General features: G+C 56.4%; 5 protein-coding genes across 5 annotated transcripts; 2 read left to right on the forward strand and 3 right to left on the reverse strand.

The window, feature by feature from the left end:
* Positions 1 to 354: 354 nt before the first annotated feature.
* On the reverse strand, positions 355 to 5,277 carry LMH87_004908 (uncharacterized protein; the record flags this gene model as incomplete). The annotated part of the gene is made up of 3 exons (XM_056196195.1): positions 355 to 978; positions 1,039 to 3,244; positions 3,302 to 5,277. 3 exons carry the CDS (start codon positions 5,275 to 5,277, stop codon positions 355 to 357), a joined length of 4,806 nt encoding a protein of 1,601 aa, XP_056049748.1.
* Positions 5,278 to 5,394: 117 nt separating this feature from the next.
* LMH87_004909 (uncharacterized protein) lies at positions 5,395 to 8,049 on the reverse strand (the record flags this gene model as incomplete). Its single annotated transcript, XM_056196196.1, has 4 exons — positions 5,395 to 7,337; positions 7,393 to 7,525; positions 7,599 to 7,867; positions 7,929 to 8,049. The coding sequence occupies 4 exons, from the start codon at positions 8,047 to 8,049 to the stop codon at positions 5,395 to 5,397; spliced, it is 2,466 nt and encodes an 821-aa protein (XP_056049749.1).
* A 1,136-nt stretch (positions 8,050 to 9,185) lies between these two features.
* Positions 9,186 to 10,990, forward strand: LMH87_004910 (uncharacterized protein; the record flags this gene model as incomplete). Its single annotated transcript, XM_056196197.1, has 2 exons — positions 9,186 to 9,312; positions 9,429 to 10,990. 2 exons carry the CDS (start codon positions 9,186 to 9,188, stop codon positions 10,988 to 10,990), a joined length of 1,689 nt encoding a protein of 562 aa, XP_056049750.1.
* Positions 10,991 to 11,725: 735 nt separating this feature from the next.
* Positions 11,726 to 12,860, reverse strand: LMH87_004911 (uncharacterized protein; the record flags this gene model as incomplete). Its single annotated transcript, XM_056196198.1, has 3 exons — positions 11,726 to 11,870; positions 11,970 to 12,441; positions 12,518 to 12,860. The coding sequence occupies 3 exons, from the start codon at positions 12,858 to 12,860 to the stop codon at positions 11,726 to 11,728; spliced, it is 960 nt and encodes a 319-aa protein (XP_056049751.1).
* Positions 12,861 to 14,069: 1,209 nt separating this feature from the next.
* On the forward strand, positions 14,070 to 16,383 carry LMH87_004912 (uncharacterized protein; the record flags this gene model as incomplete). The annotated part of the gene is made up of 7 exons (XM_056196199.1): positions 14,070 to 14,224; positions 14,294 to 14,427; positions 14,546 to 14,669; positions 14,786 to 14,992; positions 15,090 to 15,431; positions 15,529 to 15,905; positions 15,983 to 16,383. The coding sequence occupies 7 exons, from the start codon at positions 14,070 to 14,072 to the stop codon at positions 16,381 to 16,383; spliced, it is 1,740 nt and encodes a 579-aa protein (XP_056049752.1).
* Positions 16,384 to 16,768: the final 385 nt, after the last annotated feature.

Genomic DNA, 16,768 nt, shown 5'->3' on the forward strand with positions numbered 1-16,768 from the left:
CTAACCATGAACAAAGTAAATCGAATTCCCCGCTCCATTTTTGCAATCTGATTAACAAAGGAAGTTAAATCTCGGCGCCTTATCTTTTGCCATTGCTCGTATTCCACTCCTACAAGTACAGTTCTGACATGCCCAATCCCCCATCTTCCATGCATGGCTTTGTCAGCCCTACGCCGCGGTCGACAGCAAAGCTTCCGGCACGGCCTTGGAGGACGCCGCGAGCTTGGCCGCGAGCTGGCTGATGGGGATGTTGCTCATCAGAGCAAAGACGGATACTTCCGCCTTGGCCTCGTTGCGGACCCACGAGCGCACCTCGACCGCCAGCAGGCTGTCGACGCCGTAGCTGCTGACGGGCTAGGTGGGCTCAATGTCCTCGGCCGACATCATCAGGCTCTTGGCCAGCTTGCCTATGAGCCTGGCCGTGATGGCGTCCGCGGCCTGCGCGAGGTCGGCGGCGCGGGACACGAGTTGCGTGTCGATCTGCATGACGTGCGCGAACTTGAGGTCGTTCATCCACCACGGGTACTTCATGGTGGCGTAGGCCATCATGCCGCCGGTGCCGAGGCCGAGGATGAGCTGCGCCGGCAGCGGCACGCCGGAGGTGCTCTCGTTGCGGATCACGGCCTCGAGGATGCCACTGAACTCGCGCTCGCGGATCCCAAGGAGGGCCCAGGCCTGCATGTTGTCGCGCATCGCGTCGGTCGTGTCCTCGGCCAGGAAGCCGACGCCGAGCATCACGCCCAGGTCGAGGGCGCAGCCGGGGAGGCCCTTGCTGCGACGGTGGCGCGCCAGGGCATCCATATAAGTGTTTCCGGCCGCGTAGTTGCACTGGCCTCGGGAGCCGACGATACCGACGGTCGAAGATAGCATGATGAAGAAGTCGACATCCTTCGCCATGTGCGTGTGAAGGTTCCAGCTGCCGTTGACCTTGGGGGAGATGGAGTCTTTCCACTGCTTGAGAGTCATGTTCTCGTAAACCTTGTAGCCAAGTTAGCAGGCAGTTTCATAGACCGCGTAGACCAAAAGAATTATACTTACAGCGTCCTGCAGCGTCATCGCACCCTGGATGATGCCTCGAATCTGTGGCCACGACTCCTTCTGGCAGCGCTCAGCTGCCTGTCGTACAGCCAACTCGTCGCCGACGTCGCAAGCCCACGCGGCGGCTCGCGCGCCGGCGCCTTCGAGGTTGGCGACCAGGTCTCGCACCGCAGGCTTGGCGTCGCCAGACCGCGAGAGGATGATGATGTTTCGCGCGCCGCTCTTGACCATCCAAGTGGCCGTGAAGCGGCCGAGGCCACCGCTGCCGCCCGAGATGACATACGTGCCGTCCTTGGAGAACCTTACCGGGGGCGCCGTCGCGGGCAGCATCGGGACGAGGTCGTCGTCGTTGACCTCGAGGACAATCTTGCCCATGTGCGCGCCGGTCTGCATGATGCGGAACGCCTCCTCGATGCGAGACAGGGGGAACGTGTTGATCGGCGACACCGGCTTGATGATGCGCTGGTTGAGCATCTCGACGACCTTGGCCAGGTCCTGAGCGGCGCCGTCAATGTCGTGCTCCAGGAAGTCGGTCAGGTTGACGGAGTGGAACGAGACGTTGCGGAAGAAGGGCTCCATATCTAGGCCGGTGTTGCCAACAATGTCACGCTGGCCGAGCTCGACGAACCTGCCGAAGCGAGCAATCACGCGCCACGACGCCCGGAGAGCCTCGCCGGCCAACGAGTTCAGGACAACGTCGACACCGCGCTCGTTGGTCAGTCGGAGCACAGCCTGCGAGAACTGTACGCTGTCGCGACTGTTGAAGATGTGGGACTCCGGCAGCCCATAGGCTTCCATCAGGTGCTTCTTCTTGGCGTCGGTCGAGACGGTGGCAAAGACGGTGGCCCCGATGGCCTGGGCCATGATGATGGCAGCCTGGCCAACACCGCCCGCCGCGCCGTGGATGAGGATGGACTCGCCCTTGCGGAGCCTTGCGGCTCCCTCCAGGGCGCGGTACACGGTGCAGTAGATGAGGGGAATGGAGGCTGCCTCCACCACGCTCATGCCCTGGGGAATATGCTGGACCATGGCGGCCGGGGCGCGAGTGAAGCTGTTGTACGTGTCCAGCTTCCAGGTCAAGACTGCGTCTCCGGGCGCAAAGCCCTTGACCGCGGAGCCGACCCGGCTGATGAAGCCAGAGCACTCGAGGCCGAGAGCGGGCTGGGACAGCTGGCCCATGGCGACCATGATGTCCTTGAAGTTGAGGCCTATCGCCTTGACCTCAATCTCGATCTCGTCCGCGCCGAGCTCCTTGTTCATGACCTGGTCGTCGTCGAACCGCAGAGTGTCGAGGCGGCCGGGGTTTTCGATTCCGAGCTTCAGGCGGCGGCCGGGCTGCTTGAAAGGCAGCAGCTCAGGCTTCGGGGGCCCGTACCAGGCAGACGCCATCTCATTGACGTTGCTCTCGACAATGATTCGCTGCACCATGTGCTTGCCCTGGCGGATGGCGTACTCCCAGTCCGGTCGTCGCTCGTTGTCCAGAGGCTGGCTCGCGCAGATGAACACCTTGAGGAGGGCGGCAATGTTGTCCCTGCTGCTCAGGGACGAAATGCTCTCCATGTCAACAGTCGTCAGGCGAACTTCGTCAAGCTCCGAGCGGATAGTTCTAGCCATGCCTGTCATCAAGTTGTTTGAAGGGTTCTCGCTGTCCTGGGTGGCACCTCTGGTGATATAGGTCATGGAGCCGATGGACATGATCAGGTGCTTCAGGGCGTCCCATTCTTCCTGGCCAATGCTGGGAAGGATTCCTTCGGCGGTGCGAGCATCAACGAGACAGATGCAGGACATGCGCTTGAGCTTGCTGGCGTCCAAAGCCGTGGTTTCTGTCAACGACATGGCCGTCACTGCAGCACCGCGCTCGATGAGCTCGCGCTCCAGAGTAATCGCGGCCTGGGCGACATCGTGATCGAGAGTGTTGGGCGCCACGAGGAGGACTTCCTTGGGTACAGAAGGCTCCGCGGTGCCAGCAATGCCAGTGCCGATGACAGAAACAGCAGTGTCAGGGCTTGGGGCATCCGAGAAGCTTACCTGGATGCCATCAAAGCCCGCGTCGCGGAGAGCCTTGTCCCACTGGTCAATCTCGAGCGTCGGGCCATATTTGCGGCCATCCTGCTCACCGCACCACCAGCCGCCGAGGGTACCGACAATCATATGGGCGCGCATCTTGCCCATCGCGGTAATTTCTGTCAGGACCAGCTTTCCGGTTCTGTCATTTTGTTAGTCAGTGGTTACTAATAGTTTTTGGAAGGGGGATGCTGCATACGGCCTCAGAAGCTTCTTGATATTCTCAAGTACTTTGGAAACGGATCCTGTGGTATGGATAACCTTGGATGCCACAATGAGATCGTAAGATCCTTCCTCGAAGCCCTGAGAAGTCGGATCCTCTGTGATATCGAGCATGGCAAAGTCCATGAATGGAAGCCACGGCGAGAGCGTGTTGGTCGACTCTTCAAAGTAAGCCACATTGATATCCGTAAAGGTGTAGCTGGAAAATCGAGGAGTGCCATTGGCACCCCCCAGCTTTTTAAGTATCGGAAGAGTAGCCCGGGCCTTGCCCGCACCAACTTCAAGAATCTTCATAGTGTCGTTCTTGTGAGCCAGCATGTCGACGTACCAGCTCATTTGAGCGTGCCAGATGTCGCTGCCAAGCGCGGCCCGATCGAAATCGCCAAGACCGCCGTTGGGGAGAAGGACCTGAAGTGGAGTGACTTCACCGCGCAGAATCTGCGGGAGAGCTCGGCCGTGCTGAACAAGGGCCTTGCCATCGGTGGATGTCTCTGAGACGCGCTGAAGAAGCTTCTCCTCCTCCTCAGTGGTCATGCCCAGCCAGTCAATGCTCTTGTATTCGTTCTGGTAGGGTAGCTTGCCGTCTCTGTAGCGATGAAGGCAGTGCTGCATGTAGTCGTAGAACATCTTGAAGTCGAACTGAAACTTTTCCGACTCCTCAGCGGAGCACTCCTTCAGAGCTCGCTTGCAGATGATCAAAGAAGCCATTTCAAGCTCAATATAGGTCTTTCGGTCAGGAACAGTGAGGTACTTTCCGACCTGGTCCGCAAAAAGCTCAAGCGTGCGCTCGTTGTCCAAAAAGGTCGCATCTTCTTGCCAGTGCAAGACTGTTCCAAGTCTACGGAGACTCTTTTCGGTCGAAGACGTAGAGTCCATATTGAGATCCTCGAGCTTCTTGCACTTGAGACCCTTGAAGATAACAAGTGGCTTCTGCCACGTGGTGTCGGACACAACAACTGAGCATGTACCGCCCTCGAAGCCAGTGACCTCTGAGGAAGAATAACCCTCCAGCACAGAGCCCGGCGCACTGGGGACCTCGGCAGAAACATAGAGGCGCTCGATGGACACAGGGACCATGGCAACAGCAAGCTCTTCATCGATGCCAGAATAAGCGGGGAGGGCCATCTGGATGACGTTGTCGAGAGTGGCGGGATGGATGACGTGAGAGTATTCAAACTGACGAGGCATGTCGCTCTTTGTGTCGGGGATCGTGAGCTGGCACGCGCTTTGTCTGTCTCCCTTGCGGATTTCCGACAAGCTGCGGAAAACTCCCTTGTAGCTCAGGCCGATGACATCCAGGTGGTCATAAAACTCTCTGGCGCCTTGGGGACGAAGACACTCGCTGCGGGTCTTTTCGAAGGCCTCGGCATACGATTTGGCGAGCGACCCCTCCTCGTCGGCAAAAACGTTGTTCTTCTGCACTGGCTCGTATTCGAGACGGATGAGGCCGGAGCAGTTGAGCTCCCAAGCCTCCACTCTTGAGAAGAGTTCAAATTCCTGCCAGGAGGAGGTCAGGGCCTGCGAGCCGTGGCGGAAGGGCTTGAGGCTGAGAACCGTCTCAATGCCCCTGTCACCAGCCGGGATCACCATTGCCTTGCTGATGATGATGTCGCGCAGTTCGTAGCCCTTGATCTTTCTTGTCGTGTCCGCCTTTTGAGTCATGGCCTCGATTGCCATGATCATCATACCGGCCGCGGGGTACAAGAAGGAGCCTTGGACGCCGTGGCTAGACATCCAGGGCACCTCTCTGAGGCGAAGAATGTTCCGGAATCTCGGCTCTTCGGGAATGCTCTCTGGCGTCTCCGCGCCGAAGAGGTCCTTTCGAGGCTCCTTCATGAAGCGATGAGCGCGACCGACGGCGCCCTCATGCCAGTACTTGTGCGAATGGTTCCACCCGTATGGTGGAATGTCCACGAGGAATCCATCTCGAGAGAAGCTTGCCGATTTCTCCATGACAGAGCGAAGATCCAGTGAAACACCAAGTTGGAAGAGTCGGCCGGCTGCGGTCAGAGCCGTCTCGCAAGCGTTCTTGCCTCGCTCAAGGACGGATTGACATGTGACGGCGGATGCTTAAGCGGCGACACTCTCATGACCAAGGATCTGCTTGACGGGACCCTTCAATGCTGCGGCTGGACCGACCTCTACTAAGTGGTCGACAAATGACGCATTCGCCTTCTGCTTGCTGTCTCCATCGGTATGCTTGAGCAGGCATTGAACAGCGTCAGAGAACTGAACGGGGCTGACAAGGTTCGCAACCCAATATTCCGCATCGAGTTCGCTGTTGATGGTAATTTCCTTGCCCGTGAGGGAAGAAAACATAGTCACGGAGTTGTCGGTATCAGGGAGCGTTTCCAAGTCGCTCAGGGCCTCCTGGTACTGTTGGGCAATGACCTGCATGTGTGCGGAGTGGTAGGCGACACCAACTCTGAGCTTGCGGGCAAAGTGTCCTTCAGCCTTGATCATAGCCTCCAGCTCATCGATGGCAGTGGCATCGCCAGAAACCGTCGTGCTCTCGGGGCTGTTCACACAGGCCACCGTAGCAGAGCCATAGGTGACGCGCTCAATGTACGACATGGCCTCCTTCGGGCCCAGGCCGGTCGCCATCATGCCACCGCTGGAGTGCGGCGCAACCTCGCCACAAAGAAAACCCCGGTAGTAAGCAATCTTCCACGCATTCTCTCGTGAAAGAGCTCCTTTGGCATAGGCCGCGCCAATCTCTCCGCTTGAGTGGCCGACGACCGCAGTTGGAGTAATGCCCCAGGTCTTGAGCAGATCGACCAGTGCAACCTGGAGAACCGTGCAGATGGGCTGGCTGATTCTGGGGGACAGTATGTTGGAGGATTCCTCGTCGTGGAAGAACTCCGTCTCAGCTGACCAGGAGGCGCCAATGCTCAGCAGGTAGTTGCTCGCAGCCTGGAGACTGTTGTAAAAGACTGGGTAGGCGCAGAGCTCCCTGCCCATGGCGAACCACTGGGCGCCCTGTCCAGTGAAGACGAAGCCCAGCTTCGGTGCGGTGTCAGCGTTCGAAGTGACTCGGAGCGGCTTGGCCGCCGACTCTCTCAGCTGGGTTACCACATCCTCCAGTGAGTTGACAACTGCAAACATTCTCCACGGCAGCATGCTTCGTCGTGTTGCGAGAGTTATGCTGAGCTTTCGGAGAAGCGCCCTCTTGCTCTTTTCAGATTCATCCGACTGCAGCTTTGAGGCAATGTACTCTGAAAGAATCTTGCCATTTCGCGAAGCAGCGTTTTGCTCATTGACTGTCCACAAGAGAAGGGTTGGCGTCGCAGTAGCCTTCTCAAAGTCAATGTTTCCGGGAGATTGCTGGGTTAGGCCGTTGAGAGGGCTGGGCAGGCCAACACCCGAATCAGGAGTTGAAGTCGGGGAGATGGTGCCGAGAGTTTGGACGTTATGATGGCCAGAAAGCCCACGTGCTTTCAGGTAGTTCATGGCGTCATCAACAATGCAGTGAGCGTTTGCTCCTCCATAACCGAAAGAGTTGATTGAGATGCGTCGTAGTCCCTGATTGGGCCAAGCAGTGAGCTCCGTTGCGAGCTTCACGTTCCACTCCTCAAGAGGGATGCGCGGGTTGGCCTTGTCGAACCAGAGCAGGGGCGGAATCTCACCCTTCTCCAGCATCATGACAGACTTGATAACCTGAGCGAGGCCCGAGGCACCTTCGAGATGGCCGATGTTGGTCTTGATAGAGCCGACGTACAGAGGATCACCGCGCGGCCGGGACGCAGCAAGTGTTCGGGCAAGGGCGCCTGTCTCGACGGGGCCACCAGCAGGGGTACCAGTGCCGTGAGCTTCGACATAGTCTGTGTTGCCCATGCCAAGGCCAGCCTCAGCATAGACACGTCTGATCAAAGCCTCCTGTGCCTCTCCCGAGGGAAGAGTAATTCCGGGAGTGTGGCCGTCGTGACCAACACCAGTGTTGCGAATTACACCACGAATGACATCGCCGTCCTGGAGATCCAGGTGAAGGGGTTTCAGGATAACAAAGGCAGCACCTGCATTTGATGTTAGTGTCTGATTCGTGAACTAGAGAGAATTGGCTGTCCATACCTTCACCACGAGAGTAGCCATTGGCCTTGTGGTCAAATGACTGGCACTTTCCATCCGGGCTCAGGAAGTTGAGGCTACCCATGGTACCCATAATGTCAGGGAGGAGAATCAAGTTGGTGCCGCCGACCACGGACTAGAGTTGAGTAGAGCACGTGTCAGTTAGAAGAATTCTCTAGGTAATATCCTGCATGGTCATGGCCACTTACCAGGGTTGTCTCTCGCGAACGAAGACTCTGGCAGCCAAGGTGCAGAGCCACCATGGATGAAGAGCAGGCAGTGTCCAGGCTGATGCTTGGGCCCTTCATGTTGAAAAACCAGGAGACTCTGTTGGACAGGATTGCTGAGCCGGTACCGGTGCTGTGGTACAAGGGGAGGTCATCGGGGTCGCAAGCCATCATATCACTGTAGTCTCGTGTAAAGGATCCGACATAGCATGAGGTCTCGGATCCGTTGACTTCCTCCATGCCAATGCCAGCTATTCACAGACGCAAGTCAGTTTCGGACTGGAATTGATCTTGTCGGAGAAATGCACATACCGTTCTCAAGTGCCTCATAGGCGCACTCGAGGGCCATGCGTTGTTGAGGGTCCATGGCTTGAGCCTCGGCGGCCGAGATGGTGAAGAAGGGAGCGTCAAAAGCAGAGATGTCTCTCTTCATCAACTGCACTTCTTCCCTCTGTGATCATTTCCCAAAGCTTCATCGGGTTTTCGGCGTCGCCAGGAAAACGTCCAGACATGCCAATGATGGCAATTGGCATGACATTTTCGGTGTCAGCCTGTGGAGAGGGCGCCGCTGCAGAGCACTCGTCTCCCATGTAAGAAGGCATTTTGGCTGATTGGGATGAAATGAAAACTCCCGGATTTTCTAGGTGTGCTGGTGCTCTGCAAAGCCTGGCCGTGAGGCGGTGATGTATTGAGCCGGGGGTGTCTGGAGTGATGGTTCGAGCTTGAGTCGACAATGCTCAAAGCAGCACATGTTGCGTATATTTGAATGAAACCTAGAATGAGGTGTTTGGCATTTCTGTCAAGCTCGCTACGTGTTAGAAATTTCTGAGCCTTGAGCCTTGAGCCCAGAGCCTAACAAACCGATGTAAGTGAGCGTAGTCTGGAGCGGTGACGGATATTGCCGCGGAAACTATTTCAAAAACGTGCCATTTCTCTGCTTTGCGTCTCGATACTGGATCCACTTAGTGCTCAAATTCCAACCACTGCCATGAGAGTTGGAGCTGATCAGTGAAGGCATTGCCGGACCCAGCGTCGGCGAGAAGAGCAGTCAGCCACCCGAGCCCACAGCCCCCATTGTTCAAGTCTAGAGCCGTTGAGCGGAAGGCCCGCGGTGGGCGTCCCAGCTTGGCATTTTCTCGGACGCCGAAAGCAAGCTGTGGACACGGCAAGAGTGGATTGGGGCGTTTCTGGGCTTTTAACAGAGGCAGGCTGGCAGCCCGAAGCCTTTGACAGCGTGCCCGCGGTGCGCATAAGATCCTGCTAGTGCCTCGTAAGCCGCCAGTATCTGTTGGAATAGGGCAAAGTAAGAATAGTATGAGGGATTTGAAAGGCGAAATCAGGCTATGCTCCAGTATATATTGCTGACTGGCTTTTGCCTGCGTTGTCCCCGCGGCGACATTGACCCTGACCGCTGCAGCCTTGTGCTCTGATGGCTGAGAATCATCCCTGTTGAGGGCGCTAATTGGCTCAACGCTTCAGAAGATTGCTCCACTGCCCAGATATCTTATAAACATTAGAAATCGTGCTTCCGTAACAGCAACAGCAGTCGTTTCCAACCATCTAACCGTAATGGATGCTCAGAGCCTCACGACCCAGTCAGGCCCGTCCAATAAGACGTCGTCGGATGAAACATGCAACAGTCCACCACGAAAGCGAGTGCTGGTGTTAGTCTGTGGCGGCGGGTACACAAATGCAGGTAGGCTTATTTATTCTCCGTATTAAGCTTTTGGGCCTAATACATGAGATTTCCCGTCCCCACCCGCCTTATTTGAGAGGCGAATATAGTTGAAGTTGACTGACTGTCGGCATCAGCTCCAGTACTCGAGATCGCCTCGATACTCTCAACCAGAGGGTACGAGATTGAGTTTGGCACCCTCTCTGGCCGTGACAGATGGCTCAAGGACTGGCCCTTCATATCTCGCCTCCACGTCCTCGGCAACAGTGCGCCTTGGAGCGTGGAGGAGCAAGCTTACATCAACATGTGCGAGTGGAACGCAGACTTAATCAAGAACTGGCGTACCGTCTTCGAAACCAAGGCATACATTGAGTCGACATGGCCAGAGGTATACACCTCGCTAAAGAGAGTCGTCCAGGACAAGAAGTCTCGGCCCGACTTTATCCTCGCAGACTACTGGGTCGAGGCGGCGAGGGACGTCTGTCTCGAACACGACATCCCGCTCGCCATGCACTGGCCTCAGATGCCTACCAACATGCTTCACTCGGCTCACATCCCAGGAATTCCTGGACTGCAGATGGAGGTCATCACGTCGGAATTCGCAACCATCTGGCAGAGGCTAAAGAACGCAGCGGCGCTTCCCACTGCACTGCCCCAGTATCTGCGATACCTGCGCACGACCAAGAAGATGCGCCTTACCAGGGGTGTGACGAGAATGCCGGCCGCCTTGCCGAAGCCAGAGTATCTCTGTCTTGTGAATTCCTTCTTCGGCATGGAGGCCGCAAAGGATCTTCCGCCAAACGTCGTGCCAATTGGTCCGATCCTGTCGAAGGCGTACACTCCTTTGACTCCGCAGCTGGATCAGTTCCTTGCGACTCGCCATAGGGTGGTTTACGTCTCAATGGGAACGCACGTAATCATGACCCATGAGCGGTTCTGCCATATTCTCCGCGGATGCATGGCCGCCCTTGATGCCGGCAAGGTTGACGGCGTTGTCTGGGCAGTGGAGTCCAAGAACCGGTCCCGGCTGATCCAGTCGGAGCTCGTCTACACGTCACAACCAACCGTAACCGCCGCACATGACGCCAACAAGCTCGCAAAGGCCACCGTCGGAGACTTGATCAACAACGCGCATCCGTCTCTCCTGTTTGTCGACTTTGCTCCGCAGCGCGCCCTCTTGTACAGCAGCAGCGTCGCCATCTTTGTCAGCCACACTGGGCCTGCGTCCAAGAACGAGGCCGCATTTGCGGGCGTGCCTCTGATTTCTATCCCTGTCTACTTTGACCAGATCCAGTACTCTATGCGAGCCCGAGATGCCGGCGTCGCCCTGTCCTTTAAGAAGGAGAAGCTCACCACGCACGACATCACGGCCGCCATCTTCCGCATCGTGGATGACATTGCCTGCCAGGGTCCAATCTCGATCAACGTCAAGCGACTGAGCGCCATCGCGCAGCTCACATCGAAGCGCAAGTTTCTGGCGGCTGACCTCATCGAAGAGACTCTTATCGACTGGGAGGGGAGAAAGGCAGAAAGGGATTTTGGTGTGGAAAGGCCGCGCGGCATGCATCTGCAGACCGCGGATGCAAGGATGGGCTGGTTCAAGGCGCGCAACTTGGATCTTTGGGCGCTCGTTGGTGCGGCGGGCTTGACCGTGGCTGGCATCGTCATCCTGGCTGTGGTGTTGCCTCTGAAGCTATGAGCTCGGCGTGTACATATTTTCCATGATGATTCTCTTACATTTCGCAAATAGAATGTTTATATGTTAAAAGTAAGAACTCTTTCTACAGCCACGTCCTATTTCGTGATGAGTTCCAACTACTCACCACAGTTTCCACCTCATAACTCCGTGAGCTGGTCAATTGAAGGGCGTTGGCACTACGAAAGACATTGATTCGTCTTTTTGTGAAGAAAGAGAAGCAGCGTCGTTATAATATAGAAACTACCTTGAAATTCTGTATCATGTTCGTTTCAAAAAAAAACCCTCAAAAACGATGCGGACAAAAGCACACGCAGAGGCTTGACACCAGGTTTGGGATATAAATCAATGGATATATAGACTGTCTAATGTGAACAATTTGGTTTATGCAAGCAAGAAACTATTTATAAAAGCAAGATCTTTCTCGGAGTATCCCATCGCCGCACTCTTTGTTTTCCCCTTCTGTACACCTGCTGACTCTCAAGTTGCCCCTCGGACCAATGCAGCGACGTGACCTCTGCCGGCCAACTTGAGAGAAAGCAAAACCTAAAGCCGTAGTGCGAGCGAAGGGCGAACAAAAGATTTTCAGAACCACAAGTAAAACCAGAGACAGAAGCAGAACCAAAAGTAGACCCCAAAGCAGAGGTAGAATCGAAGCCAAGAGCAGAGGCAGATGCAAATCAGAACCAGGATAGATATGGAACGGTCATCACCCAGTTCAGAGTGAAAAGAAAATCTCTAGCAAGACTGTGCCTGTGACTTGATGCTGGGTTGATCGTTCAGGGGGTACTCGGTATCGGAAAGGCACTTGGTCTTTCCATCCGCGTTGAAGATGAGTCCAGGATGACCAAGTGTCAGAGCGCATGTGGCTGCGAAGACGAGTCTAGAGTCGGAAGCAAAGCGTCAGTCGAGCAACATAAAAGGCAGTCAGCCGGAAAAAAAAGAATGGAAGGGAAGAATAGGATAGCGAAAGAATACTCACGTTCCCTCGAGGCCAATGAACAGGGCCTCGTCCTTGACAAGCGATCCACCGTAGCCCTCGCGGAGCTCAACGAGACGGAAGACGCAGCGGACAGTAATGAGGATTACAGCTCCATAGAGACATGAAAAGAAGGTGTAGACTCTCCAGTCCCGTTCAGTCGCATTGATTCCGGATCGAAAGTAGCGGATGGTAAAGTCTCCCATGAAGCCGCAAAAGATGACGATGGTGACGACCTGGAACGCGAGACCGGCGAGTGCGAGATTGACGCCAAGCTGGCTGGCTCCCTTTGCCGACACAGACATGGCTCCACCGGCGGCCTGGAGGGCCAGAGAGACGATATCGCAAGGAAGGAAGACCCAGTAGAAGTAGCTCGGGTTAAAGCGAGAGAGCTGAGGAGCAAAGGCGTTGATGACTTGGGCGAGGGTGATGTAGATGGCGGCGCAAAAGTAGACGGGCGTGGTCGTGATGCAAGCTATTGGTTGAGAGAACTCGTTGTTAGTAACAACAACAGAAATTCGAGCCACACCACGCAGGCTTGATCTGCTTACTGATTTGGAGCATGAAACCGGCAAAGTCGAATGGGTTGCGGTACAGCAGGACACGGCCGAGGTAGCCCAGGATGGCGGAGATGCAGCCGATGACACAGGCGATGGCAAAGAAGCGCGACTTCCATCGGAAGCCTAGGTAGATGTGGACGAGACCAGCAATGGCAAATAGGGCTATGGACAGGACGTTGGCAATCAGAGACGGGCGGTAGCCATAGACGGAGTACTGCACGGGGCAGATGTTGATGGTGCAGTTGGCCTTGGGGCCGAAGCGGACCACGTACGGCGGCAGCCCAGGGAACTCACCAGCAGGTGGTCCCTGATCCGAGGGCGGTACTTGCGACATTCTGATGTTGGATGAGGAAAGTTAAGATGTAGGTGGGGGGAGAAGAAGACAAGACGCGAGGTGGGAAAGGGAAGAGGGAAGAGAGTGAAGAAGTAGGGGTATTAAGAAGGATGCTATGGAGAAGGATGATATGGGGAAGGATGATCTGAAGAGGAAAGGTATGAAGAAGTGCTGTAGCAACTAATCGATGATGGGAGATCAAGGGAACATAAAAGGCCAACGGTTCCTGATCGCAAGACAACAAGGGACTACAAACCGCCTCGCAACAGCAGATGCCAAAAGCAGCCTTGCGGCTGTGCACAATAACATAATGCGAGCTGATTGCGTGTCAAGCGTCTGCAGCAGATGTGACAGCGAAAGCGAAGCACATCTCGCAACTAAAGCGAGCAGAGGAGATTATGCTTAATTGGAACGGGGGAGTGGGGGGGGGGCAGTGCCAGATCGATTCAGAGACTCTTCAACGCGGTCGGCGATGCCCAAGGCCCATCCAACCATTCTCGATTGGTCCATGTGAGGGCCGGCACCGCGCTGGACTCGACGGACGGGTGTCATGAAGCTGTGTTGGCTGCGCGGGTTTGTCCTGGTGGCGGTCGCACTCGCACTTACACGACGCCTGGATCGGCGCGGGAAGCGTTTCTCGGCGACTTTGAGCTCAGCCCTGTTCAGCCCGGGTACACGGCAGGTCACTCACAGCAACAAGGCTGCGGCCGAGGTACCTGCATGATACCTGGACCCGCCTCGCACCCAGAATCTCGCCGCGGCGACTTTAATAAACCGTTTTCCTTTGGCTTGGCATCACCGCATCTAATATGTTGGCTGGGGGGGAGGCCGGGCAGGGTTGGCCTGCAGCTGGCCAGCGCCGGGCATTGAAATGGCGCCGCTGAATGGACGAACAGGTCGCCTCGCATAGGAGTCAAGGGAGAATTTCAATTAATTGAGTCCTGAAAAGGGCTAGTCAAGGTCGCATTCTCCTACCATGCTTGCGTCAGACTCGCCATTTGATATATAGCGATACTCTACGTGCAGCTGAGCCACGCCCACCCAAACCGTCTCACGACCCATCATTGGCTGTTCGCGACGAAACAAGTAGTTGCAGAGAAAATAGTTCATCTCCCAACCGCATTTCCAAAAAAAGAAAAAGTCAATAAAAGTTACAACTAAGAAACAAGGAGCCAGCGGTTTTGCCGCCCGCACGACGGCGAGCCCCCCATGTCCCAACCAAAAACGACGCCCGGTCGGGACGTCGCAGTCGCTGGAGACTGCGCCACGGAGAATGTCGCAGCGGCTGAAGCTGGAACGGGCAGGCTGCCCGCCGCCCATTTGAAGCCGATGCAGGGATGGAGCCTGTGGCTCACGCTGGCATGGTATACGCCCGCAACTGAAGACAACCAGCGAAGGCCTAGCGCCCCCACGCTAACAATCTGCCTTTGCAGCCTCGGACTGGGTCTCCTGCTCTCGAGCCTGGAGACGACGATTATCGGAACGGCCTTGTTGTCGATTTCGTCGAGCTTGGGGGGGTTTGACAAGAGCAACTGGGTCGTGACGTCGTATCTCATCACTTACACGGGTATGTGAGCCAGTGGATCGCGCCGCCGTTCCCGACCTGAGCGACGCAATTACTCTCACCAAAAAAACAGAGATGCAGAAAAAGAAGCCAATGAAGTAAACTAACCTGTTTAATGTAGCCTTTTTGGTTGTATGGGCTCGCGCGAGCGACTTGGTAGGGAGGAAGACGACCCTGATTCCCGCGCAGCTCATCTTTACCTCGTTTTCCCTCGCCGGCGGTCTAAGCCAGACGATGAAGCAACTGTACGTCCTCAACAACTCCCATACGAGAAAATAAGAGAGAAACAAAAAGAAAATGGGAAAAAATAAGAAAATGATCCCAAACCAGACTTGGATGCTAACCTCACACGCGCGAATAGCATCGTCTTCCGCGCCTTCCAGGGCCTGGGCGGCGCAGGCCTGTACAGCCTGGCCATGACCGTCATGGCCGAGGTGACGCCCGTCCAGCACATTGGCGTCACCTTTGGCATGATGAGCGCCATCTTTGCCACGAGCAGCATCCTCGGCACGATCCTCGGTGGTGTCATTGCCAACTCGACGACCTGGCGATGGGTCTTTTACCTCAAGTAAGCCAGCCAGCCCGCCCTAACCAAACTCCTCCCCCCTTCCCCCCGTTGACCAAAAACTCACATTTTGGGGCCTTTGTGTCCGTTTGTTTTCTAGTCTTCCTCCCGGAATCATCTGCCTCGTCGTCGTCATCTTCGTCTTCCCCGTCAACACAGGACCGCTCCCGCGCACGTGGCGCACCCTCCAGGGCATCGACTTCCTCGGCGTTGCGACATTCCTCGGCGGCTGCATCCCGCTCATCTTCGCCCTCGAGTCCGGCGGTGTGCACTACAGCTGGAACAGCGCCGTCGTCGTCGCGAACCTGGTCGTCGGCGGCGTGTGCTTCGCCGCCTTTGCCCTGTGGCAGTGGTACGTCGACCGGCGTCCGCCCAACCAGAACCTGCTGCCGCTCTTCCCGGTGCGCATCGTGTCGCAGCGAACGGCCGGCCTGATAATATCGTGAGCTTTTCTCCAAAACAATGTCGTCACCACCCCTGCCATTCCCCAGACGAAGATGCGTGATGTGGATGGATCCGTAATTAACCAGGCGACGCAGGTCCGCCTTCTTCTCGGGCTTCCCCTTCATGGCCATGCTCATCTTCCTGCCGCAGCGGCTGCAGGTACAAAACGGCCTGAGCCCCATGCAGGCCGGCATCGACATGCTCGCGCTGCTGCTGCTGACGGCAACGGGGTCGGGCATCGGCGGCATGGTGTCGGCGCGGGCCCGGGTCAAGGGCATGGCGTGGTACATGATGGCGGGCGCCATCCCGCTACAGATCGTCGGCCTCGGGCTGCTGATGACGCTGCCCGACGGGGCGAGCGCGGTGCCGGCGCGGCAGTACGGCTTCCAGGTCCTGCTGGGGCTCGGGTTCGGCATCGCCATCAGCAGCCAGACGATTGCCGTGAGGCTAGAGGTCAACCACCGCGACACTAGTAAGTGGGACAGTCCCACGCAGCCATGGTTAATTACTTTTGAGAAACCTAGCAAGGCTAACATTGGTTGTGCGCAGGCGTCGTCACGAGCGCCATCACGCAGGTCCGGGTCCTCGGTGGCCTCGTCGGCATCGCCATCGGGCAGAGCATCATCTCCAGCCGGCTGAGCTGGCAGGTCGGCCCCGTCCTGGGACGCGAGAAGCTGGGCGAGATCCTGACGTCCATCAACCGGGTCAAGCAGCTGCCGGCCGAGGAGGCGGCGCTGGTGCGGCTATCGTACGGGCAGGCCAACCTGACCATGTACAAGGCGATGCTGGGGTTCGCCGTCGTCGCGCTGGCGTCGTGCCTGGCGGCGTGGAAGCCCGGCTTTGACAGCATGCTGGACGCGGAGAGCAGGCACCGGGAGCTGCAGCACCAGGAGAGCAGCGACGGCAACCGGTCCGAGACGACGACGGAGGAGAAGCCTGGCCGGCCCTGAGAGAGGAATAAGAAAGAGATGGAATACGCGCGAAAGAAGGATGATGGAGGCAATGTGCGAATCGAAGATGACAAAAATTAGATAAATAGCTGGCTCACGAACGACTTTTGTAAATATGATTGCAGGATACTGAGGGTGTACTATTCTATAAATGGTTTATTAAATGTGATATGCCTAATTGGGAATCAGGCCTCAAAAGGACAAATAACTACGTGTCTCAGTACGTGTAATTTATAAAAATACTCTAAGGAGTCGTGCAGGATAGTGGACGACAACCGCTCCGTGCGTACATATGTACAGAAGAGCACGTGTTGTCCAGTTGCGCTAGGTTGAGGTCCGTGGCTTCTTTAGCTGCCAGGTCGGCAGCCTCGTTTCCAGGCACTGC

Source organism: Akanthomyces muscarius, chromosome 2, assembly GCF_028009165.1.
Source record: "Akanthomyces muscarius strain Ve6 chromosome 2, whole genome shotgun sequence".
Classification (NCBI taxonomy): domain Eukaryota; kingdom Fungi; phylum Ascomycota; class Sordariomycetes; order Hypocreales; family Cordycipitaceae; genus Akanthomyces; species Akanthomyces muscarius.